Below are 27,196 nucleotides of genomic sequence, written 5' to 3'. Positions count from 1 at the left end.
GTGACAGTTTACTTGTGAAAAAGTAAACATTGGCAAACGGTCATTGAGCTTTTGGGGCCCCAAAACATGGTAATATTTTATGTTGCACACACAAATGATCTGTTCGAGATTAGTATCCGATACGCAGAACATGGTCCTATGTGTTTGCTTAAGATAATTATCTCTTGCGCATAGCTCACAATATTACCTTGGTTGAAGTTTAGGGCTCAATAGTATGCAAATAATTAAATCATTTTTTATACAATTTAAGGGTAAATAAGCATTGGTTTGGCAGAATTTCACAGAACTGTTTATTAGAATACTGAAATATACAAAAATCAACAACTGCCTCAGACATTATTTACAGAGATATGAGAAAGCCCTCATATACACTTGGGACTACTAACAGATATGTAAAAAAAATGAGTAATGCATTACCTCCATGCACACTATATTCTGACATGTATGATTATCATCCACTCCACATGTGATATGCTGTTTCAGCCACAACCCCAAATACTCAATCAAGGATGAATCCATGTGCAGTAAACATCAGTCATGTGTGAAAAAGAGAGCAAAAAGACTACATTACACCCAAACCAGCATTGTGTGGAGCATTATATGGAGCCTGGCTGTTGCTTACACTTTGAAGCATACTGTGGACATTCCTTGAAAATACACAATGAAATGTTGCAGCCATATTTCAAAAATATGGTTAAAGAACCCTTTTAATGTCACTCAAGATGGCATGTGGTTTTAAAAATGCCAAGTAGGGTTATACAAAATCTGAATTATCTGGCAGAGTCTAAATGCTGTATGCATCACTCAGATTACATCTATGCTTTCTTTTTTGGCAGTCTTTATTAGAATTCTTCTTCCACACACACACACACACATCTGAAAGCAATTAAGGTACATCCAATTGATAGTTTGGCAACTAACTGGAACCAAAATATTACAGTAGAAAAAAAAATCTGAGTGTTCCTTACTATGAAAGATGAAGAGTTCAAATTGTTTTAAACTAATATAATAAAATATGTATTTATTATGAGATGGCAAGAGATCTACCTAGGAAGAAGACAATGTTGACCTTTCTAGAACCACAACAGGTCTGAGGTACTGCAGCTGCTTGATTGCCTGATCATCACCACAACCAGTCAGAGCACGGTCCAAGATGTAGTGCAGGTTTTCTATACAATGAAAGTCACTGTCTGAGAATAAGGGCCTAAATGGTGACACCCTGCCCAGTCTGCTGCGGGTGATCCTTAGTCCCCTCTGACTGTTCTCTTTAACAGAGCAGTTCCTGCGCCGTTTTAATGGCTCAGACATGATGGGTTCAATGTCCTCTTTTTCCCTGCTTTCCTGAATGAATTTAAGGAAAGAGGATTCAAAACCTATTGGCTTGTAGGTCGCCAAATCAAAAGACTGCTGGGAGGGGCTGAGAGTTGAGAAATCTTTTGAGTTGAGGGAAGGAGCCAAAGGTTGTGGAGATTCAGAGAGCTCGTTTTTTCTTTTGAGAGGCTGTCGCGGTGGAGTTATAGGCACAGTTACAGAAGGTGCAGGTGTAATAGGAAGTTGAACTGATTTGCCACTATCATTCCCTGGAGAGTCAAACCCTTCATCAACACTGATTCTGAGAGAGGGTGGTGGAGAGAGGTCTACGAGTGTAGCCTGCACCAGAGGAGGGCTCGGACATTGTGGTAGGCTGCTCTCTTGACTGTGGCTGCTTTGAACTTCGGGCAGTGCCTCTGTGTGTCCAGGAGTCTCTCCATAAAGCAAGTTATCTGCATCAACTAGTATACTACTGTCAGACGGCAGCTTGTCTGACAATACAACTATGTCCCTCTCCTCCTGTTGCAACGTTTTGATGGTGTGAAGGCTCATGGGAAGAGATGGACCTCCTGGATTGCCAGGCTCTGCTTGATATTCCATTTTAAGGACTCCAGTGGGGGACCGTACTATATCTGGAAGGACCAATGCCGATTTCTTTTGTATGAGCTCCTCTAGTTGTTCAGCATTGAAGACGAGTTTGTCCTTCTGCAAGTTGAACTGATTTTCTGACATTTTGTGGCTTTTCAAATAATGACGGCGCATGCTACTTAACAATGTGACAACAGAGTTACAGTCCTGCACCAGGCAGGGATAGGCTACAGGTATGCAGCGGTCTTGGCACATTTGCAAAGCCTCCTCATGAGTGCGGTAGACTAGTTGTCTCCTGGGAGAATTTTCTGATGTACTGTTCTCCTCTTTCACGGTTTCATTTATTGATTCTTCCAAACTGTCCTCAGTACTTTCCTCCGACTGGATGGCTTCTTGGGACTTTGGGCTGAATCTCAAGGAATGTCGCAGAGGTAGTTTAGGGGAAAGTGTAATCAACTTCTTTTGGCATCCACTGGCTGCCTCATCTTTTTTGTTAGCATTCTCAAGATGTAATACAGAGTCGTAATACTCACAGTGCCTGTAGAATACATGTTTTTTATAGTTTGAATTTTGGGAGAAAACCCGAGTACACCCCTCAAACTTACAATGCACTAATGGCGATGGCATTTTCTGGGCAGTCTGGTTCAGAGAATTTTGGTTGCGGTGTTCATGGTTTGTGTGACGCAACAAGCTGCTATTCAGATGATAACTAGCATTGCAGTTGGCATATGTGCACTTGAACCGTGGTATGGGCTCTTCTGACACGGATTCCCTTCTTTGTAACCTGTTGAGAGGCCTTGATGTGGGCAATACCCCTGAGGATACCTTTCTGCTTGCAGAGTGCTCCCGTCGATGATGCCTCCACAGACTTGTCGAGCTGTGGAAATGCTTCCCACAGTTATTGTACTTGCAGGAGAAGCTATGTGGTCTAGACGGCTCCTTCTTCACACCAGCACTTTGATCCACATCTTGATCCCCTTCCAGACACAGCTGCGAGCGGTTATAATGGTGTACAGTCTGCAGGTGGCGCACCAGGCCACTCTGGTTGGTGAAGGCAGAGTTGCAGTCTTTATGCACACAATGAAAGGGCTTATGGTAGTTCGTCAGGATGTAGCAGAGGTTGCCTTTTGCTACTAGACGCCGGCTGCCTCTTCCCTCTTTTGTGACCTCATCTTCACTGTGGTCCTGTTGCAAAGGTGGTAGATCTTTGCAAAGGTTACTGCTCTTCTGCTCGTCTGGTGCGAAATCATTTTCACACTCAAGCTTTGTTAACACTAACCCTTTTTGTCTTTGCAAACGAGGTCGCCACACAGGTACTTCAGCCGTCTTGTCTTCCTCTACTGTGTCTTTTTGGGAGTTCTGCTTTTGACTGACTTTGGATGTTGGGGAGTCTTGGACTATACTTTCACCTCTTCTCTTTACAGAGCAGTTCATTTGATCCACCACTGCCTCACTTATATTGTGCATCTGCAGATAATGAGTTCTTAACTCTTTCTTCTCTCTGTAGCCCTTGGGACAGAGGTGGCACTTGAATGGCTTGAACTTGAGTTCAGCTTTAAATTTCTCCAACCCTTTCACCTCTTCTTTGGAGATACTGTGCTTGGTCAGGTAATGACGTTTTAAAGCCATGCTAGTGACACTCTGATAGATGCAGCCTTTAATATCACACGTGTAAGGCTTGGTTGTGGGCTGGATGAGGAAGCTGCTCACATTACATGTCTGAGGTTGAGAGACTGTCGGAATGCTTTCATTTGGTTCAGTTTTTAGTTGCTGCTTATTTGCTTCTACTGATGGGACTGATTTTGATTCTGTCTTTTCAGGGGTTGGTTTGGAAGGGGAGTTTGCAGGTGGAGACGACAAAGGTGTGATTTGAGCACCCAATGCTGGAAGAAGTGGATCGCATAAACCTTTTCTGGAGGAAGGGCAATGTAGGCTAAGCTGACTAAGGCTTAGCAAAATGTCTGTCAAAGAGTCTTTTGGGGCAGGATTTGTAGAGGTAGTGCTGGGATCAGCACACATTTGGGTGCATGGGATATCTTTTTCATGGCTAGGCTGTGGGCTTACTGATGTTAAACTCACATCTTGACCACCTTTTTCAGTCTTTATGTCATTCTTTAAGCCCTTTTCTTTGTCTTTGTCTTTGTCCATTTTCTTGTTTCCCTTTTTTTCCACCTTCACCTGTTCTGGGTGAACACATTTAAGGTGCCTCTGGATGTCTTTAGTTTTAGAAAAGGTCTTGCGACATTTCTCAAAACCGCAGGTGAATTTCTTCCCATCGAAACACACAGCAACATTTGTCACAGAGCCCTTAAAATCCGTGTTGTCCACATACGGACATGAGGACGAGGAGCAAGCCGATGGGGAAGAGGTGTCTTTCCGTAAACCATTGACGACTTCTGGTGACTCAGCATTTGAGTTGCAAGGCATTTTGGGGGTGGTTTCCTCTTCTAAAATAGCATCCCCAAGGTGACGCTGTCGTTCTCTCTGCATCTCAAAATTATCCTCAGTGAATGTGATGCCATGTGTGGCTAAGTGCTTCAGGAACTCTTTGCGTGAGTAGTAGAACTTCTTGCATCCCGGACTGGTGCAGTTGTAAGCGGCGTTACGGAAGTGCTGGGCTTCATGATGGTAAAGTTGTCCAAGATCAGAAAAGGAGACACTGCATCCTTTAAGTTCACACTGGTATCTCAGCTGGAAGCCATGGCTTTGCTTGTGCTCAACAAGTTTATTGATGGCACTGAATCGAGCTTCACAACCGGTAACTATACACGTGTATGGCTGATCTCCAAAATGGACTCGTCTATGCTTACGGTGGTGGTAGGCAGTCATGAAGTGCTTGCGGCAGAAACTGCACTTCTCCCGTTTGACTTTCATTTCCAAATAGTGCTTTACATTCGGGTCCCTATCGCTATGCTCTTTCAGGTGCACATTCAAGTACTTAACGAGCTTGAAGTTCTTTGAACAGTTCGTTGCAGGGCATGTGTATACCTCACGGTCCTGGAATGCAAAGTGAGTGTTGATGTAGTCAAAAGTGATGTAATCCTGGTCAGCTTGTTTTCTAGGCACAGCTGCCTCTTGCTCCAAAATGTGATCCAGCACATCAGGGTCATGTGTAGACTCATAATACATTCTTAAAGATGGGTCTAATGCAATCTCACCAGGTTCCAAGTCATCAGTTTCGTCATCATCCATTTCTTTTTCCCAATCCACCTTCTTTTTCACTTTTTTCTTCTTCTGGGGAGGTCGTCCACGGGTTGGCATTTGTGTGTGCATGCTGATATGGGGAGAAAACTCCTGCTTTCCTTGGAACTTCTGAAGACACACAGGGCAGGTGAACACCCCGTTCTCTTCGTGTTTTTTGGAATGGTGGAGGAATCTGGCCTCAATCACCTCTTTTTTGCATATCTGGCAACAGAACTTGTACTTCTGCCATCGCAGACTCCTCTCTGACATGCCCGTCTTCTTCTTTGAAGGTGATCTCAGACCCTCTTTTGTTTTTATGTTTTCTTCCTCTTGGTTATCATCTTTGTGGCCAATGCTGCTGATCCCTGGCACATTTGTTTCACATTTTTCCACAGCTTCTCTCTCCAAATCCTTTATTTTCCTTTCATCTTGTTGATTTCCGTCCTCCTCCTTCTCATTAAAGTCTTTTGCTGCTAGCATGAGATCCAACTCTTGTGCGGTTTCCTCCTCCTCAGGCTCAAGCCCCAGTAGCCCGTTGCAGTGATGTTTGATAGTTTTCCAGTCCCAGAACTCAGGATCAAAAGGCCAAATTGCTTTGAGTGCAAGAAGCAGCTCACAGCGCAGCGAGTTTGGAATTATGCCATTCTCCTCGTCATATTTCTGATCAGGCTGCTGGTAGAGCTCCTCAAGTGATGCAAGCGAGTCCTGAGAGGGCCTTAGTAAAAACTCTGTCAGCTGACAAGCCCTGAGTACCTCCAGATCTTCTGACAGGAGACACGCTACAGTCTTGCACACAGCAGTCCTTGTGTCTGTGTCTTCCTGACTTGGGAGTTGAAGAGCTTTGACACATAGTTCAACTGATACTGGCAGACCAAGCTGTAACGCCTGCAGAAAAGGACACAAAAGACAACTATAAAGTTTAAGCAATAATGCATCAGTGAAAGACTGAGCCAAGAAGGTAGGGTTTCTCAAAACGCACCTCAGTCTGGACGACCTGGATCAGGAAGAGCAGATGGTAGGCCGTTTTGGTAATGGCACCAAACTGCAGACAACGGTCAAGAAATGCTTCCAATGGAGGATCTATTCTTCTTTGTAGCTTACTCCACAAAAGGGTAAGTTCCCTGCATTCCACAGAAGATAGAAGAAAACAGATAGAAACAAAATGAAAATTGCCTAGTTTACACTGCCTACATGATGTACCTTCACAGTCAGAGCTTTAAAATAGACTAATTGTGATGCCAAACCCCACTTTATTTTACGGAAAAAATACATAATGCCATGTCATTCCAAGACATTGTTTGTAAACCCACCAAGAACAGTAAAGGCTCTCTTCCTGCAGTTGCCGCGTAAGGTAGGTGGTGCACAGAATGTAGGCAGAATTTTCATCCCCTTCTGTCTCCATATTACAAATAATATCAAGCACATCTTTGCCATCGAGTCTGGAGATCTGACACATTCAAATTCAGAGAGGTTTCGATTAAAACAAAGACACTTGCATGAATATTACAAACACACACACACACACACACACAGCTTTGAGTTCACAATTTCAGTTATTGGTGGAGCCTTGCTCTCTCCAGGTGAACACAAGGAACAACATGTACCTCCAAAATGGCATCATCATTAGGAAGCATTTTGCAAAGCTGGGACACAAAGGATTGCCGGAAGCCGGTGTAATTGGTGAGGAGGGTGCAGTTCGCACAGGCTTTGAGCAGAACCAAAGCCTTCTCCAATTCTCCAAGTTTCTCTAGATGTTTGATTCTCATTTCCATGAAACCTTCTCCTTCTAAGGCAATGAAGGCACAGACTGAAACAAAAAAAGGGAAAAACAGTGAGTGGGAAAACAGTCTGGTCATGTTCCTTTCATATATGCATAACCTGTGTCAGATATGCCAGAATATGTCTGCATAGCCTGTGTCAGAATATGTCTGCATAGCCTGTGCCAGAATATGTCTGCATAGCCTGTGTCAGAATATGTCTGCATAGCCTGTGACAGAATATGTCTGCATAGCCTGTGACAGAATATGTCTGCATAGCCTGTGTCAGAATATGTCTGCATAGCCTGTGACAGAATATGGCTGCATAGCCTGTGTCAGAATATGTCTGCATAGCCTGTGACAGAATATGTCTGCATAGCCTGTGACAGAATATGTCTGCATAGCCTGTGTCAGAATATGTCTGCATAGCCTGTGTCAGATGATACTTACGCTCCTCAGTATCCGTTGGCTGGCCAGTAAGGAGGTCAATGAGGATTGGGAGGTTCCACGGCCCCCCTGCCTGTGTGATCTGGAGCAGAGCCTGCAGGTCTGTGCTCCCGTACTGCAACAAGGAATCATGGGCCACCTGAGCAGACACACAAAACTTGAACTAAAACAAGCTTACAGTCGAAGTGATAGTGGATAGCAGTGTTTCCCCTACCGTTATATTAGGGGGGCACCCCCCGCCCCCCCTGGAAGGTCAAGTTAATTTTGTTCAATTTTATTTTCTATAAAGCGCCAGATCACAACGGAAGTCATTTAAGGTTACCTTTCCTATAGAACAGGTCTATAGCTTGTTCTTTTATTAAACAAAATAAATAGCCTTATGTTATTTGTCTTATTTACACGACGGCATGTAATTTCTGTCTCTACATGGTCGCGCGTTTACAATTCTCCTCTGCTCTCTGTATCGCGCACGGTGCACAAACACACAGACACGTGCGCGCACACAGGCGAGCACACTCCCACCAGCGACAGAATTGGGCTTAAGAATCAGTGCACAGCTACGGACACTTTTAAGCTTTAAAAAACACATATCCAGGCGGAGATCTTTTCCTAGGTAGGGTCGAGAATGAGGCCCAATGAGAATGGCTACAACAGATGTGGAAACAGAACGTACAGCCATGTCCGCACCGAAAATTCAGAAATAGATCTGGCTTCCATTTTTTATCATTTTCCGAGAGTTGTGCGTGGCCCTTTTTACATAGAGTCTGGTAATAAATCTATGAAATGTAATGAAAATTATTTATTTTGCTGTGAATAATGAAGGAAGCAATAAATCCCATTATTTCCCAAACCCTCAAGAGCTGTTGCCATGGAGATTTAACGTTACTTTCTGTTTGAGGATAAGGTAGCAGCTAGTGTTGAAGAATGGATGACTTGAATTTGGACGACTTTAAATTAATATATGAAATTGAACATCAACACCTATACGGATAAAATAAACAAACAAGGATAGCAAAACAGATTGATAAGCATAGAATGAGAACGGCAGAAACACAGGCAGGACGTCAGATGACGAGACAGATCATAGTGACACAGGCTGTTTTCTTTTCGTCATATGAAGGCTGAGACATTCATAACATTTTATTCAGTCTTACTGAACTTCGTTGTGGATAAGTAAAGCCTATTTTGCTACATTTTTGTAGTCCTGGTAATCTTTTGTTTGGCATATTGGTGAGGTTATTAAGAGGACGATTTCTCAATGGTTTTGTTCTTGATGAATTAATGTTTGTTTATTAATCAGTTATTTTTCAACAAATATTATATTTACAGAGGAAGATTTGCAAATTTTTATCGCCATTTTCACTTGTTTCGGCACTTTCATTGCAACAAACACCTAAAACTAACAACTTTCATCGCAACTTTTTGGAAAAGCTCCCGCGAAATCAGGAATTTTAGGCCGCAAATATCTCAAAATGTTTTCTTCCAGAAGCCCAGAAAGATACACTGCAGTGATAAAAGCTGCACATTTTGTGGATAATGGTCATAAAAAGACGATGTTTAGTTCAATATACAGTTAAAATAATTGTTCAGTTGTTATATTGACTGCTGTCATAAAAAGAAACACATGCACACCATGATTTCTTTAAGCGTTTGTGTCGTTGGCCACGCCGCGCACCGTGCCGCACCCCAACCCCCCCCCCCCCCCCCCCCCCCCCCCCACTGGGATAGTATGGCTAACAGAAAATGAACAACAACAGCTATTTCTACAACTACTATAATAATAATAATAATAATGTTCCAATTGCTTTAAATTGTAGTCATCCTCTTTCTGCAGTTAACATAAACACCAGATCTAGAGTTTAGTACACACACCTGTACAGAGTGGTGGAACTGCATCCATGTATTGTAAGGGACATCACTTACAGGAACAGACAACAGCAGCTCAAAGCAACTTCTGTGGGCAAAACATCAAACAAAAGTCAAAGGTGAACACAGAGATCCCGACACTGCAGCTGGACCGGCTTTATGGAAAAATGAATGCACGGTTTTGTTTTCACTCACAATGCTAGTCGCTTCAACACGAGGGCCACACTGTCCGACTCAGAAGTCAGATGTGGTCTTGTAGCAGCAAAGCAGTTGATGGACAGACAGTAAACCTCCAACAGTGGCAAACCATGCTCCACGGAGTTCCTGCTCCCAGCATAGTGCATCAGCACCTATACATAAACAGAGAGCGAAATGTTTGAATAAGACAGGTAGTATGCATACAAAAACAACCTTGTCATATTGCTTTAAGTTATTTTAGAAAAGGATATCCTTGTCAAGTTGTTTGAATTACTTCATATTAAGGGGACAGACTTCACAGCAAAACATCAGTTAATATGACTATTTCAATGTCTCATTTTTGTTTTTGAAGCATACATCTCAGAGGCTGAGCTACCTGGGTAGAATTACAACGTTTGCCCCTAATCAAGTTTCCAAGTGATCCTCACACCTTCACCGACCAGAAAATCAAGAGAACCCCGGGGATTGGGCCTCAATAGGGTAAAAGGATGTGAAAAAGCTGTCTGGGAAGAACAGACAGGGAGCAGGAGGAGGAACTGAGAGGATCTGCCTGTTATAGCTTTAAACCTTGACTTATATCTAACAGGGTCAATTCGAGAACACATGCAAAAAAAAGTCCAGTACAGTAGACATTCCACGGAGTAGAAAAACAAGCTGGGCATGAAATCCACCGCACACTGTTGCTCTAGCACCGTGGACACTTTTGTGTGTTACATGCACCGCACCCGTTGTCAGATCTACGGATGACTCAAACTACTTAAAGCATTGCGGACTGGAACTTTGTCATTTCCTTCCACAAAATTTGCTAATACGCCGTTCAGTCAGGGTCAATTCAAATGAATCTTCAACTAGTAAGGGTCGTAGGCCGGGGGGGTTGATTTTGTTCACTTCGCCCCTGTGACTAGACCGAAGACAGCAAGCGCAATACAAATCAGACAACACTGGCAAGAGCATCATTTCACCTTAATCCTACTAAGACCTCCTAGCTAGTGTACTCTAAGATTAGTAAAATAGAACAAAATATGAGCCAGTTAAAACTCCCTAACGCACAAATTCAAGTTAAGAAAAAGGTGATACATTAGTGTTTAAGCCTACATACCATTAGTTTCTGGCAGAAAATAAGACAGAAATTAACTTTACATTAAATCCTTTGTCTCCATTTGCATAGCAGTGCTCCAGACAAAAAGAAAATCCTTAGGAGCCATTGGCCATTTAGCCCAAATCAAAGTTTTTTTTCAGATTGTCTTGTCCCTAGGCCCAAGGAAGACACTCATTTCTGCAACATTCGGGGGGGGGGGGATGTGTTGTGTCGTCATATCAGATCAACACTAAAATAAAACGCTTTTCCTTCAGATGTTTTTTAGAATGAAATAATAATAATAATTCAGTTCTTCAACTTGTAAACACAACTCAAAGTGAAAACTTGTATTATTAACAACTAACAAAAAAAGGAGTCTAAAAAGTCCCTATAATGTTTTGCACAATTGGACAGGCTCTAATATCAATCCCCGCCACATCATGACGTTAGGATAGCAGCTAGTTGAAGGAAATGTATTCACCTGGGGGAAGGTCTCCACTGGCGACTGACGCGGAATGAAATGGTCGGAAAATGAACAATTTTGCCGCATTGGCCACTGACTATAATTAAGTATGTATCTGTGGTAATCACATGCCTTTGTTTCTTAAGTGCTGACCTTTCTGGCTTTGTATGCGTGTGCTACATCTGTAATATTGTATAGCCAAACGTTTGCAAAAAGCATAGTAAGATGACCTTGCACGTGGGAACCCACCGTGTGGTTATCTTTGCCAGATAGTGCAGTCTGGAGTCCAAAGTGAAACCATTTTAGTTGCCACCTGGAGCCCTGCATAGGCAAGCAGCAACCACTTTCCTGAATTCCATTACAGGCATTCTCAGAGTGATGCTACTTTGAGTCAATAACTATCCCAACTGCATCAGGATGGTAAACAACAATAGTGATCAACAAGGATCATTTCTGAATTTCACAATTATAATCTTTCTTCTGCTCCTGACAACTTGGCGTAACTGATTATATTCATCAAAATAAATTCTACAATACTTCATCACTCTTTCACTTGTGCTCTATTGGAAGTGACCTTGCCGCTTCAAAACAGGTAATAGGTCAAGGAGGTTCAGTCAGATAAGCTTTTTTAACCTGACCATATTAGGAACCCCCTACTCCTGTGTCAGCTTCCTCAGGGACAGGGAATGCCTCCTCCACAGCTCTGCCTGTGAACCTCTCCATCTGTCTGCGAGCTCCTGATTGGACCCCTGAGACTCCTCACAGAGCACTCCCTGAGCTTCACAGCACACCCAGTTGCTTCCATTTGACTACCACTGGCAATATACATCCACATTTATATATACCACTTCTGGCGTGATACCCTAGTGTGCAATCATTATAGAGAGGAAGCTGAGGAGGAAAGGGGGAGGCTAAATTTATCCTGCTGCTGTGATATAGCCTAGAGGGCCAACTATTAGCCCCTTGAGATCATCCTCCACATTACTATTAATGTTTCAATACCCACAGAAAGGCAAAATACAGCACTTTAGAGACTTAACACAGCCTTTTAATTGCCACTGCGATGTTGGAACTGAGCAACCTACATCTTTGTTTTACGGCCAAAGAGAGGCAGAAGAACATTTTATAAAAAAGGGACTTTTGTCGAGAAGGAGATGGCGAAATGATTAAAATAAAGCTGTGTCTGTTTCAAAGCCTGGCTCATTAAAGATGCAGCGCTGTCAATTTATGCAATCAGAATGCAGAGCACAATAAAGAAGAACTATTCCTCCCTTGAGTGAGCAAACGCCCAGCTCTCTAATCCACACAACACTTACGCAAGGTCTTAGAGAGGGTAACCTTTTTAACTGAAGGAAATCATGTCAAAAGTCAAACCTAGGTCATTGTTGAAGGGTTCCTTACTTTATCGCATAATATGAAATGCTAAAAATACCAATTTTGCGATAATGCCAGGCAAAACGAATATCATGATGAAAAGCTCAAATACCCCTCCATGAGTAGTAATGCCTTTGATTAGTTCCCAGTTAGCCTAAAACCAGTACATGTTGTTTTCCCTATTTGCAAAACCGATTCCCTTGTTGCAAATATGCAAATAAAATGAAACATTTTTCAAATTGCCAACTCAGCTTCTGCAACATCAGTTTAATAGCCACTGTAACAAGCTACTCTTTCCAGCTCTGTTGGCAAACATTAAGAGAATGTGAAGCCCTTTTGTACTTGCTTTTCATCATCACTGTTGGCACTGCTGTTAAGGTAGGCCTAATGTGTGTGCATGCTGGTTGCCCATCATATTGGAACACCCTCTTTCACTAAGCTGCTTATTTGTATTTTCTTTTATCATTTGAATATGAAGACAATGTAGGAATGTTCAAACACTGTTTGAAGAATGAGTGGGGAAGAGGTAACTGGAGTAGGACATGCATGTGCAATGTGCAAATGCTCCATTGATGGAATTAGTGAAATGAATTACTATGGAGGAGGAAGCAATGATAAAATCTTCAAAATGGCCATTAGTGCTTTGGCTAAACTACAGTCCTACAGCCTTTACCAAGAACAAGGATTTCAAACATACACTGGGTTTAGTTCTACTCAATACAAAAATAACAGAGTATAATGTCTAGATGTAATGACATGATACCAGGTCAAAAATAACAACCGAGTGTGAAGTGTGAAACTTATCTTTATCGCATGAAAATATCTTGCAATGCCTTGCCGAGAGTACACATGTGCCAGAAGCTTTCTCTGCTTCACTCTTGAACTCAGAAAGAGAAATAGAACTTGCCTTCAGCAAGCACGGCTTTTAGGATTAACCAATCAAGTGCTGTCAAGGCATTGGATAACAATGTTGGCTGAACCCTTGTGTTGCAGCTGCTCATCAGAGAAGACCTTTGCATCACTGACAATTCTCTCACATACCTAAAAAAAAAAAAAACACACATTTTCTGCACTTCAGACACAGAACTGGCCAAATATAAATCACACTGTTCTACTCCCCTGTCAGATATGTGCGTGTTCAGTGCAGACATCACCACTTGCTGATTCAGTCTCTGTGGCTTTATTGTGCTCCCTGGATTCTGTTAGCAGTTTGCACAAACATGAGGTCTCTTCACTTTTCTAGGAGATGAAACTTTTAACGGTCAAAATAAAATAGTCTGATATTCCCCAGGTGAACAGATGCCACAGAACCTAGCCCGACGTCCTGGTACAATCAAGCCCTGTCTGATGAGCTATCAGAAATGATCCTCTTAGCAAAATAAAATCCCCTCCTTTTTCACCTTTTCTACTCTTCTGACTTGCTATTAGGAGGAAAAACTTTGCCCACTGAATAAACAAGTTGTTGGTCATGATTGTTTGTCGCTGGGAAGTACACCATTAATAGGAAAGGTACTAATCAGGTTGTGTTTGATTCCACAACAGCATTCCATGCAAACTAGTGCACCAAAAAAGCGGAGATCAATGCGGTTTTTCACACATAACAGACAAATATGTACATCTCACAGAACATTGAATTTACACCACGACATGATATGAAGGTTATAGGCAACAGTTTACAAAAGACATAGTGGAAATGCAACCATAGTCGGGATCAGAAGAGAAAAAAAAATATTTCTCTTAGACCTCGCAGCCTATGTTAATTCTTAAAACAGTGGAACATTAGCCTACACAGCATGCATACCAGGCAAGAAACATATATCAACTGTACCACATGAAAATGGTCTTTTCAAAATTGGGCTAGTCTAATTAATTTCGGACAACCTAAATCTGAAGAATGCCTGACCAAAGGGCTACCAGGGATATAGAAAATATCAGGGGAGTATAAAAACAACAGGAAACATGTCTAAAGGCACCACATTTCAGCAATGTGAAAGCAAAAGCAGATTCTTACCTTGATAATTTGGACAGGAAGTTTTAACCTAATCTTACATTTATCCTGCTGTTACTCAACACAACACATTACTGACAGCACATATCTGACCAATATACCTGCTGCAAATCTATGAAGTCAGACAGTAAAATGAATTGTTCTGCATGACATTTTGCCACTCGTTATATTCGAATGGTGAATACATTTGGATCAAAGCCTCCTAACTTTCTAATAAGCCCCCACCACCCCCTGAGTTGCAAGGTTCAAATAGGCTAGTAGACCAAGGTCATGTATTCAAGGGAGGGAGGGGGGCTTGTACTGATAACATACTTAAATAAAGTGGCTGCTTAAAATGCGTTTGAAGTATTGTGATTTCTGTTTTTAAGCATATCAAATTCTAACAAGCTGTATTGACATGTCTGTACAAAAGTATTGCTAAAACAATATATGTTCAGTACCACGAGGCACGTTTCCTTTTAGAAACGACCATAATTTTAAAATCGCGTAATAGCATTGGTAAATCCAACACATTCAATGTGATATAGTTTGCTGAGTGTTTACTAAAGCCAGCATCCAAGGCTCAAACAAACACTTTCCAAAGTACGACGCGTTTCCGTCTTAAAAATACTCGAGATGTCACCACAGACGAAGTAAGTTTGAGGAAGACTGATCCTGTTGTGTATAAGTAACGTTTCCACTTTCACTGGCGGTACTAGCATACTTGAAATAGTTTCTAACTAAATGTACTAACTAAAGCTAACTGGTGTGGGGAAATATGTCTAATCTCATGCACGGGCAGAATGCACACTTCTGTTCAAGGAGTCATGCTTAAATATCAGTGTAGTAGTAATTAAGGTAGCTGGGCATGAAAATATTTACACTTTCAAATCGTCCTCTTCAAAAGACCACCGCTTGTGTACATCGCCTCGCCCCACCCCACATCAGACAGTTAGCCACTGAGTTAAGAACTTAACTAGATGTTCCTTTGCTCCGTCCAGGGCAAAGGTAGGCTGTGATCAACTGTATAGTAACCCAACAATAACAACCATGTCTGGGGGAATACCGAATCGAAATTGCGGCAACGTTCACTTCACTAGCAAAATAGCTAACATTAGCCTGCTTGGTCAATACTGCAGCCTCTTCTTCCATGGCTAAGAACACTAGCAAACTAGCTTGCAAGCTAGCTGAGTAAAAAAACAGAACTCCATTTCCCTTATTGCCCTCTCTGTGAAACTCTTCGAACATTTTGGCACAAAATATAAACTATGAAGAACATATCCCCGTGTCATTGCAGTAGTGCTCCCAAAGGCAATTAAACCTAGGTATGTTAGAGTGTCTTGTTGGGTTACATTCCCCCACTTCATGCTATTACGGCCCAAATGGGGGTACCCTCCCCCAGAGTTAGCACTAACGTTACCCCAACCAGCTAGCATCTCCGCGAAAACATAGCTGGGGTCACATTCTGTTACAGTTACAAAGCAGGTACCTGACAGAAGTTATTGCAGTACTCGGTGGACGAGTTTTCCGAAATGTCTTTCTGACGAAGATCAAATTCGAGTCGCTGTAGTGTAGCTTGCAAACTATCCATAACTAGAAATGTGTCTTCGACGGTGTGCAATAGCTGATCGGCCCAATCGGGCTCCGGTTCTAAACCACCATCCGCCATCTTCACTGAAAGCTACAGCGCGTAGGCATTCACGGCGTCATGTGGCTGCAAAAATCATAGACAGGCAAAGACTACTCCAGGTATACGGAACGGAGCATGCGGGAGCGGAAGACACAAACACATGTGGTAACGACAGGTTTGATATTTTAGGTTTGGACTGGATGATGGAGAGAACATATACGTAATAAGCGGGCTTGAAAGCTCATGCACATTCGAAGCACAAAGCTTATGCACGTGTCAAAAGCAGTCAATAATAAAGAAAAAAAACACATGAGCTATACGACAGTCTCCTATAAAACTAGCTACATGTCGCAAAAGTCATTAAGCTATCGCCTAAACAAAATATACCAGTATTAGCTATTTCTTTCTTTCTGAATCTTTCTTTGTAATTTCTTCACGTGAAATAGCTCTAAATCTTTAAAAAGCTGACGTAAACGACAATTTAATAAATGTAATTAAAAAGTACTGTCAGTACTTTAGTGCTGTTGTTTTTTGAGTCATGAATAAAAGACCTTTAGAAGATTTTTAGGCTGCTGTGCAATTCCCTGTTTCTGGCCGTTTATGAATTTTATTTCTGACTCTAGCGATGCATAATAGGTTTGACACCTAAAACAAAGATCGAGATTCATACTGATACCACACTTTTAGTGTTGTTTAAAAATGTAATTGTGATTTCGGGTTTCACATTTCGGGCAAGTATTTCATCTTTGACAACAAACCATAATTCACCTTACGCACAATCTACCATACTTTAAACCCTGCTTTTCATTAAACTTTTATTTCGCTCCCTCTAGTGGATATTTGCGTGATTGCAATCTGACCCGGAAGCAATATTATGGAATTGTAAACACGTGTGAACAGGAAAGAAATTGGCTACCGAGGTTGGTAAGACATTCTTACATGGACAGCTTTAAAGTTATTTATAAAATAAGACGTTGTGAACATCCGATTGAAATATATCTAATATTTTATAGTTGCTGATGCTGCTTTCATATAGTACTGGAGATGTTATAGAGATAGCTAAATACGAGGTGCTCAAACCCAACTCGTTAAATGTAGCAGATGAAATCAGCTAACTTTGCAAGAGGCAGCTTTCGAAATAATTTTGTTACCACACTTCAACCTGTGAACATTATTATCTCAGTGGTCGATCAATAACTCCTCAATCTTGTACCAATCACTTAATTGGCAATCACCTACCGTACGAAGATTTGTTTAGATCGGCAATTGTTTACCACAATGTAACTAAACTCCTTTAAGAAATGCTAACCTCGTTAGCCAGAAATATATTAAAGTAAATCATGTCAGACGCAAGTAATAGGCGATTGGTAACGGACTTAAACGCGACGGGTTTGACAAGTGTGGGAATTGGATCTTGTAATATTATCTGTACTTTACACAGAAAACGGTTATCATTCACTTATATTGCTACTGTTGCTTTCAAGAAACGAAGTGGCTATTGGTACGGAATTCCGTGGCGATAAGATTGGCGCATGTCACAAAGTTACTGATTAAATATACGCTCGACACTTACAAACCGAGTTATGCAGGAGACCGATAATATTCAAACAATTGTTTTCGGAATTCCATAGCGTGGCAGATGCCTTCAAGAAGACGTTACTCATTGCACCTGAAGAGTTGATATGCTGTCATTTTGAGATGATCGTGGCACATAAGTATGAGAACAGCAGAAATAACTACATGATGGTTTGTTTCTTTCTGTTTCCCTCTCTTAACAGCTTGTATGTTGGGTAACCATGGGTAAGTCCAAACAGTCTGGAAATCATAACAGCGACAAGAAGAAAAACATCTCCAAATTATGGAAGACCAAGCGCCGAACCAAAGACCTTGACCAGATCCACACTGATATGAGACCTGACCAAGCAGCCAAGCTGCTGAAACAAGATGTAGATTTTGATGTCACAGGCTGTGCGCAACACTACTGTCTGCATTGTGCGTAAGTAGGCCTTACATATCCTCTTCCCTGAAGAAAGAAGTTTAGGACTGCTGCACATGTCTACACTGACCTGGTCAGATGACAAGACATGCGCCAGTGGGGTATTAAAGTGGTTGTTTTCCCACTGTGTCCAGTGGTCAGTTTTACCTCAGCAAAACTTTACTGACCATGACAATCAGAATTGCTCTGACAAATTTCTATATTCATTTCAGTGTACTTAATTGTATACTCAATGAAATTTATAAAGGAAACGACACAAAATCATTGTGTTCATATACAAATCAAAGACTGAAATACACCTTGGAGTTAGAGTAACTGAAGCCCATGTTAGGGATGATGATGTTTTCAAAGAGTACTGTTACTCCAGGAATGTACTGTAGCTTAGCATATATTTACAAGAGTTTGATATGTTTTTGAAAGCAGAGACATTAATTGCTTGAACTACACCAATGGCTATCACCAACTTGACACGTAGGAGGGGAAAAAGCAGAATTGACCTGTTAAGCAGTGCTTGATACTAACCTTGTTTTGTGTCCACAGACGATACTTTGTTGATTTGAAATCAATGAAAGAGCACTTTAAAACCAAACTCCACAAGAAAAGGTAAGTTCTTACAGGCCATCCATAGCATCCATAGCAAAGAGCCCTAAGTCTCTGTACGAGAGCGTTTCTCAAAGTGTGGGGCGGGGCGCAGAGACGAGACAGATGGGGCGCGAATGGACGCAATGAACGGGAGATTTAGTTTTACCCCTGATCTGTAGCAATGCCTTCCTTTATAGACAATAATGATCATACACCACCCCCATACTCAATCAAACAAATCAGTTTTTTTTTTTATTAGCCTGTTGTTAACCTTTCCTCCCCTGTCCCTGACCGTAGTCGGAGATTATAGGGAAAGACTTTTGTTTTCTGCTCCAGGGCCAAAGTGTTTTATATTCTAAACTCCGGAGTTAACTCCCTTTTCCTTCCTTCTGCGGTTGATGAGCAAATAAATGGCAACTTGATTTGGTCCGAGGATTTATTCTCCACACTGGTTGCACAGAATTCAACGTTACAGCAACATAACTTTGCTCCGGTTGCTACATCTGATTTATCCGTGTGCATCACCGTTCTCTCTCACTCGCTCTCTCTCCCTCTGTTTCTCTCACCCTACCACACTCACCCTGTAGCCTACGTGCTGCTCAAAGGATCCGCACCATTATACAACACTGTATTAACATTAGAAGGGGGACCGGGATTAAAATGCGACCTGGGACCATGGTGCGCGAATTCCGGCGTTTTAATTGCAGCAGGCCAATGAAAAAAACCTTTCCCGGAGCATGAAAGTGTAGTGAGCGATAGGCTAATATTAACGTTATGGATACATTTGTGACACGAAATACAAAGGTCGGCGATTCAGTACCAGTGGCGATAAAGACAGCTGAGCTGAGCTAACTTGACATTATTTAAATAAATTTGACAATTGTAAGCTTGGCCTACAATTACACAATCGCATAGGCCCCTTTTCTTTATTTTTTCTCAGCCCATTTGAGGCAAGGATTGACACCATTGAACTTTTATTTTATCGATTTCTGAACTGATGTTATTTGTTAATGATTAAGATTTAGAGCTTGAGGTTATTTCAATAAATTTGACAATTTTAAGCTTGGCCTACCATTTTATTGGAGTGATGAGGGACAGGTGGGGCTTGAAAAGGCCCCCTTGTTCAACGTGGGGAATGACAGAAAAAGTTTGAGAACCACTGCTGTAAGGTAACAGAAATGTCTCACTTTGGCTTTTACAGACTGAAAAAGTTGAGAGATGAGCCGTATACACAGGCGGAGGCTGAGAGAGCTGCTGGAATGGGATCATACATACCCCACAAAAAGGTGGAGGTACAGACCCAGCCAGTGGAAGAGGACATGGACTAAAGAGAATCTAAAGCAAGCCGTGGAGCCTCCTGTGATCTAGTGCTGCAGGGACGTAATGATCCAGGTGTACAGAGAAAACGTAGGCTTTCAGCCTATGACCGTGTTTGGAGGACTATTTGTAATGGTATGGACGATGTATACGTGTACATATTAAAATCCAACAAACTTGTATGGAGACTTGTTGGTGTTGGCTAATAAAGTAAGATGTGATGTGTGATTTTGCTGATGAAGTCAAATGTTTGTAGCTTCAGGATAAGTAGTGCTCCTAACGCTCAGTGAGTTAAGCAAGATGTTAACAATGCCAACGTATTTGATAACTTAAAGAGCATTCACTGTTAAAAATGAACTTCTCTATTGTAATGCATATCACATTGAAAATGAGTGGGTGATCAATGAATACATTTGAGAAACTTTTAAAACTTTACAAAATATGAGATTTCTGCCAGAGTAATGAGAGTTAACATAGAATGATCACAAACTGGCCACAGCCAATATATTATTGTAATAATAATAATAATAATACACTTATTTGTATAGCACCTTTCATACAAACTGGCTACAGCCAATCAATCATTGTAATAATAATAATAATAAACTTATTTGTATAGCACCTTTCATACAAAAAAATGCAGCTCAAAGTGATTAACAGCAAAGAAATTACATGCACAGAGATTCACATAAAAATAGACATCAAATAAATATAAAACATAATTTAAGATAAAAAATAGAATACATAAAATGCATAACATCAGATTGTAAAGGATAACATTCCTCTTACAAGTAAAGTGAAACCTGTAGTAAAGTTCTCATATTTCTGGCTAATTTACTTTCATGTCATTCTGAAATCTGGTCCAAAACTACTTCCAGCTTGCAAACAACAGAAATTAAGGAAACTGTAAAGAGCTCCTTTCAAGCGTGTGTAAGCGATACTTAAGAATGTGCTGGCCCTTTAAGAATTGTCCCATTGAGCACAGACGCTTCTCCACTTCCAATGGGAATGGAGAAAACTGGAAGGCTGCGAGATTTCAGACCAGTTGCTAGAAACAGCGGAACATCAGCCAGGCGTCTGGTCTTGTAACGGAGTTACAGATTTGATACGTAATGTGTGTTGTGAACGGCTGTTACGAGTAGGAGTCAAGTGAGGCCCAGAGTGCAATGGAGAGATAGTCCGAAGAACAAGGATGTCCGCGGAAGTGGATGAAGGAGCACCCGAGGAAAATGCAATGGCCCCGGAGGATGTGGTTGAAGATCAGGCGTCCTCAAGGGTGGAATGTGCGATTAACCGACCCAGCCTACAACGGTTTCGTAGAGGTCTTTCCAGTCTACTTATAATAATCGCTGTACCCCTTGTTGCAGTCGGTTATAAATATTATCAGGAACAGCAGCTCAAACAGCGTCATGTAAGTTGTCCATCACTAACCTGACGTTTTAGATGAAAGCACTGTAAACCTTGCGTCTCGCACACAGCCAGTTGTGTAAAGCAACTAAATGTTTTAATTGTAAGCATTGGCTTTGTAAAGCAAACCAGTTATCTTGGGTAACAGAATCTGCGCTCTCTCGCTATGCACAATTTTACGGTTGTGTGTTTTTATAACGTTAGCTAGGTGACATTTTCGTTAATGCTTCAGTACCGCTACTTCAAAGAGAGTCTACACACAATGCCACGTACTTGTTACAAATTATTGTGCCCAGCCCCCGCAATGGTTCCCCGTTCCCAAGAGGTTGGGTGGCGGTGTACCGTATTTGTAACCGCTGGCAGCTCTGCCGGAGAAGCCAAATGCACTGTGGTCTTGTGGATGAGGGGTTTCCAGAATCCCTCCTCCATTGGATATGTGCAGCTCTGCACGCATTGATTTCGCTGAATTAAAATTTGGATTGTGATGGGGCCTATGCATGTAAATGTAACATATGTAGCCTTACCCAATTTCACTGCCCTTTCGAATAATCTGAAATAGTTTACTGTGCAGTGGTTACCAAAACGTGGAACTGGTTGAGGGCGAAAAAACGCCAACCAACTAACTACTAAAAATGATGAGGTATGTCAGTGCTCTTAGTAGCCTGTATCTAAACTATTTGATAATTAGTTCATAGGCTTTTCTTAACTTGTATAATATGTCCTGTACCTTCCGTCAAAACTATATGTTAGAAGGAATAGTTAGCCTTTTTATTAACAAGTGTTAAGTGTTACAACGGACATGAGCCTAACGTGAAACGATCCAAAGAATGGAAAGATACTTACCCAATCATAAAACCGTATTTGATTCGACCAGGGCTCTGATCAATAAGGCTTAACATAAAAAACTGATTGATTAGATGAAATTGAAGAGGTTAAGCTGTTCAAACAGATAAACAATGCTAAAGAAAAGCTATCAACAGCTGATGGACATCTGTTTTTTTTATTTAAAGTACAAATGATAGATGCAATTAAATTGAAAATGTTAGCTGTTCGAACATTTTGGGAAACACTGCTGTATTGCCTGGAGTGTGTTTTGTGCCCCATTTTGAAAACAGCACGTGCCCTATTGAAATTTGCTGGACCATAAAGATTTGTAGCAAATGGTCAGTCAGAGTGCTTCTGTTTTGACTACTCCAGGAACTGGGGTTGAAAGCATTGGGAGCTGATGGCCTCTTCATCTTCTCGTCATTGGACACTGATCATGATTTGTACCTCAGTCCTGAGGAGTTCAAGCCTATAGCTGAAAAGCTCACAGGTAAGTAGATCACTCCTCAGCGTTTTAACAAGTATGTTTTTCTTTTTAAATGGCCCGAGAATTATTCAGAAGTCATTAATATTTTGCTTAGAGTGCAACTTCACCCCCAGCTCTGAGCCTAAACTCCAGTGAACGATGAGTCCCAATCAGGAAATGAAAATGAGACTCACACTCTCAGGACGGGGGCTGGGGGAGCCATTTTCAACCCATAGAATGCCAATTGTTTATAAAAATACGAATTCTGTCGATATTAACACCAGCATTGATGTGTTTAATTACAATTCAGTCATAATTTATTTTACAGCTCGAAAAACACATTTAAGGGTGCAGTTACACTTTAATTGCAGGCATTGCTGCGCCTCCTGATTATGAAGAGGATGTGCCCGATGATCCTAATGCAGAGATCATAACCCTGCAGGCTAAAATGCAGCCCTTGGTGATGGACTCTATGACCAAGAGCAAAGATGGCTTTTTAGGGGTAGGCTCATGAGTATAATGGTAGTCATTTCAATTTTGTCTAATATACATTGTTATACATTCACTGTGCTCTGTACAAATGTAGTCAAACTGTTGATGTGTGGCAGGTCACTCACAGGTCGCTGAGCGGGCTCCGCTCATGGCAGGCTCCTGCTGTGCCTTCCGGCACGTTCTCAGCCAACCAGTTCAGAGTTTTCCTGCCACCCAAGAATAAGGAGGCCGTGGGTGACACTTGGTGGATCATTCCAAGTGACTTGAACATCTTCACTGGATATCTGCCAAACAACCGCTACACTCCTCCTCCACCCCGAGGCAAAGAGGTATAGCTCTGAGGGGAAATACTTTAGGAAAAATGTGGTCAATTAATGTTTTCTTCGGCTTTCATTGAGATTCAACATTAATACTGATGTTGCTGGGATCTTATCTTTTGCAGGTGTTCATTCATTCTCTCCTCAGTATGTTCCATCCGCGGCCTTTTGTCAAATCCCGCTTTGCCCCACAGGGTGTTGTGGCCAGTATTAGGGCCGTAAGCGACTTCTACTACGACATTGCATTCAGGTGAGGAGAAAAAAAGGAAGTTTTATAGGAGCTTGTATATTCTCAGAACTCACAGAAATGCATTGGTTTATTTATACATTGGCTCACTTATACATTCAGTGGGTCTGAAATCTCATTAGTCTGGGTCAGGTCTTCATTTCTGACCCTTTTTTTACCATTGAATGAAAAACAGTATCCCTAAAGATGGTAGACAGTCTACTGTGTGGTTTTCATGATTATATGCTTCTCTGAAAAGTAATTCTGTTCATTCAACAACCCCTAACCATGTCTTTTTTTTGTGCATACCACAGGATTCATGCAGAGTTCCAGCTGAATGAAGTCCCAGACTTCCCATTCTGGTTCACACCGGGACAGTTCACTGGCAACATTATTCTGGCCCGAGATTCCTCCCATGTCCGTGAATTCCATCTTCATGTGCCGAACGACCGGTAAGTTACAATAGACAGAGTAAACCAGTAGAGGTGCATACATTTTGTATATTATGTGTATGTACTGACAGGTCTGTTAATTCACAGGTCCCTCAATGTGGACATGGAGTGGTTGTATGGAGCCAACGAGGCCAGTAACATGGAAGTGGATATAGGATACTTGCCACAGGTTAGGGACCTGGCAAACACGAACTCTGTCTTTTAATTTAGATATAAGTGAATTGATGAGCATGCTGTTGATTTAAACTAACTAGGAAAAACAGATGGCGTCACACTTTAGGTCAGGAGGGGGACTAGTCTGATACACACACACACACACACACACACACACACAGAGACAGACACAGAACACACTTACAGATAAACAAAACTAAGTGGGGTGATTACATCCATCTCCTGGGACATAAACAATGTGGCTTTAAAAACATTCAAAAAATGTCATGTTCAGTAAGCCAGAAGGAGCTTGAACTTAACTTGGTTATAAAATATGAATATAAACAAGTGATTTTATTTACGTACGTCACACCTAGATTGGGCACCTTTTAATACTTGACGGAATGTTAAAAGAAGTTTTGCAAAAGAAATGTTAACTGTGTGTCTTCAGATGGAACTTCAAGCAACAGGGCCATCTATTCCCACAGTCATTCAAGATGAGAATGGCAATGTGATTGACAGCCGCCAAGAGGGCAGTGAGCCCATTCAGTTTGTCTTTGAGGAGATCAACTGGACATCAGAAATCCACAGAGAGGAGGCTACACGAAACATCGAGGTCACCTTCTATCCTTTTAAAAAGGTATGTTTGGATGAAATCTATTGCATATTTGTGACACACTGAACCCCAAACAAATCTCGTAAATGTACTGCAGATACAAGAGAAGATTCTTTTCTTTCATTATTGTATATCTTTTCAGACTGCTTTGTCTTTTTCATGGCAGTTTATTGTGTGCTTCATCAGATGTCCTGCTTTTATCCTACATCAGGTTTCATATTTGCCTTTCACTGAGGCCTTCAGCAGAGCCCAGGCGGAGAAGAAGCTGGTCCACTCCGTACTTCTCTGGGGTGCTCTGGATGACCAGTCCTGCTGAGGTAATACATGTAACTGTACATGTGGTTTTTGTACATACATGTCCTTAAGATATATACATCACTTCATAAAAAATGTAATCTGAATCTGAAAGTTTTACACTATGGATTGTGATAAATTCACCTACTAAATTGATGGAACTGACTAAAAGACCAAACTATGTTAAGATTTTGTGTGCCAACCATTTTAAACTGTTGAACCCACAGAATGTGTCCTACTCTCTCTCTCTTTATCATCACAGGTTCGGGGCGAACTCTCCGGGAGACAGTCCTGGAAAGTTCGCCCGTTTTGGCCCTGCTGAACCAGAGTTTCGTTAGCAGCTGGTCCTTAGTCAAGGAGCTGGAGGACCTGCAAGTATGTCACAGTCTAGTCACAGAAACTGAAGATATGTAGCTGAAGCTGAAGACAATTTAGCTGCATAATTTATCGCAAGTTGTTTTTGTCCAGTACCACTGGAATGTGGAATAGTTTAATCAATTAGCACTCGCCTTGCCAACAGATTTGTCTGGTTTTCATTAACTTTATCCTGTAATTTGTCTTTCCCTCTCAGGCTGATGTGACTAATCCGGTCTTGAGTCAGCAGGCCCAATTACACTTGGAGAAGTATAACTTCCCAGTAGAGATGATCGTAGCACTGCCCAACGGTACAGTGGTGAGTGACAAACTGCCCATTTACCGGCCATTCTGTCTTTGGAATGTTTTGTATGTTTACGGTACTCAAATGATGGAAATATTGTTGAAAATATAGCCCTATAAGTAAAATGTGTTTAAATGTATCATCAAATGTACCACAGATTCTGTGGTATATGATTGAGCAGACACAAATACCTCTTTTATGTCATATTCCAGGTCCATCATATAAATGCCAATAATTTTCTGGATCAGACATCTATGAAGCCAGAAGATGAAGCTCCATTTAGTTTCTCTGCTGGTTTTGAGGATCCTTCAACCTCTACTTACATTCGCTTCCTTCAAGAAGGATTGGAGAAGGCAAAGCAGTATCTGGAATCTTAAAGACTTTCCATAGAGGCTGTATGTATGTGGGAGAGGAGGTGTTGGGGAGGACAAGGGGTGAAGAAGAGGAAGTGACCTGATTACAGAAAGAGTGGCCTCCATCTGAAGTACTAAATCAAAGATAAGGCCCAAAGAATGCTCTGAAACTTTGTGGAGTTAAGGTTCGTCACACTTATCTGCCTGAGTTAAACCTTTTGCCTGTGAACAGTCCAGATGCTGTCAGTAGAATCAGTTTTAAAAAGGGGTTGTTTTTATATCCGTCCATTAAATATACGTCCAAGTTAAATTTTAAAATCCCACATTTTATAGACCACTCAAATGGCAATGCAGTACCTAACTTTAATGGACATGGATAATATCTATTGCTCAAATAGTTTGAGCTTTTCTGCTATTTATGATTTTTTTTCCCCCCAACTACTGCAACCACTACTACTATTTGTAATATTTATAGTTAATAGATTCTGTGGCATATCTTCATGGCAGTGTGTGTAAAGCGAGCTGGTCCAGAGGTGGAGTTGATGCTTTCTGAGCTTGAACTATTTGTGACGGCCTGGCCCGAAAGGCCCACGTGGGCGGGGCCCGGCCTGATGTCTTTGTTGAAGCCGAGGAAAGCGCTAACCTCCCTTCTTCCCCAAGGGAGTCATCAGTCCGTACAGGAGAGCAATGCAGAGGCTTGTTGTTTAACACACCACAGGGCTTAAAACGACTCACCGTGTAAATCTATATGACATTTTCTGCAATAAAGGACCGGCTAAGTCTTAAGTAAACCAAAGATGAAAACTATAGCGATGTAAAGTTATATACAATGAAAAGGCGGTCACAACTGTTTTTTTTAAAGTGTCTACATATGCAAAGGCTCCTTTTGGAAAGGAATGTACTTTCATGTTACTTTTTTATGACATCTGGTTTCACAATTGTCGGAATAATGTTTGGACAAACATTTGCTGCCAAGTGTTTCTTGGATGTGTTTTCCGTCTGGATAATTTGACGTAGGCAGTACAACAAAACTGGTGAGTATTTCTCCCACAGAGAGGAGGCCAACGAGCAGACATGAAAATTGTGGCCTGAATAAATGTTGACGTTTTCAAATGTAACCTTGAGTGTGTGCTTCAGACTCTGCTGTTAGCCAAAAGAAA

General features: G+C 41.5%; 3 protein-coding genes across 4 annotated transcripts; 2 read left to right on the top strand and 1 right to left on the bottom strand.

Moving 5' to 3' along the window:
* Positions 1-266: 266 nt before the first annotated feature.
* rlf (RLF zinc finger) lies at positions 267-16,179 on the bottom strand. The gene is made up of 8 exons (XM_012823231.3): positions 15,742-16,179; positions 9,348-9,502; positions 9,159-9,240; positions 7,290-7,425; positions 6,687-6,889; positions 6,393-6,529; positions 6,062-6,203; positions 267-5,967 (listed from the first exon to the last, which is right to left on the bottom strand). Exons 1-8 carry the CDS (start codon positions 15,919-15,921, stop codon positions 1,048-1,050), a joined length of 5,955 nt encoding a protein of 1,984 aa, XP_012678685.2. The 5' UTR covers positions 15,922-16,179; the 3' UTR covers positions 267-1,047.
* A 523-nt stretch (positions 16,180-16,702) lies between these two features.
* znf593 (zinc finger protein 593) lies at positions 16,703-20,005 on the top strand. Of its 2 annotated transcripts, none has more exons than XM_031580847.2 (4): positions 16,703-16,802; positions 17,661-17,878; positions 18,419-18,481; positions 19,662-20,005. In XM_031580847.2, exons 2-4 carry the CDS (start codon positions 17,679-17,681, stop codon positions 19,786-19,788), a joined length of 390 nt encoding a protein of 129 aa, XP_031436707.1. In that variant the 5' UTR covers positions 16,703-16,802; positions 17,661-17,678; the 3' UTR covers positions 19,789-20,005. The 2 variants fall into 2 exon arrangements, with proteins under 2 accessions (XP_031436707.1, XP_012678321.1); XM_012822867.3 differs by having other exon boundaries at positions 16,724-16,806.
* A 551-nt stretch (positions 20,006-20,556) lies between these two features.
* Positions 20,557-27,154, top strand: selenon (selenoprotein N). Its single transcript, XM_012822777.3, has 12 exons — positions 20,557-21,188; positions 22,382-22,499; positions 22,847-22,977; positions 23,084-23,296; positions 23,410-23,534; positions 23,825-23,962; positions 24,050-24,131; positions 24,567-24,755; positions 24,943-25,048; positions 25,288-25,400; positions 25,597-25,698; positions 25,896-27,154. The coding sequence occupies exons 1-12, from the start codon at positions 20,970-20,972 to the stop codon at positions 26,058-26,060; spliced, it is 1,701 nt and encodes a 566-aa protein (XP_012678231.2). The 5' UTR covers positions 20,557-20,969; the 3' UTR covers positions 26,061-27,154.
* Positions 27,155-27,196: the final 42 nt, after the last annotated feature.

The sequence above is a fragment of the Clupea harengus genome, chromosome 14 (assembly GCF_900700415.2).
Source record: "Clupea harengus chromosome 14, Ch_v2.0.2, whole genome shotgun sequence".
Lineage (NCBI taxonomy): Eukaryota > Metazoa > Chordata > Actinopteri > Clupeiformes > Clupeidae > Clupea > Clupea harengus.
The sequence above is the reverse complement of the archived record's forward strand: the minus strand, read 5'-3'. Positions and strand labels throughout refer to the sequence as shown.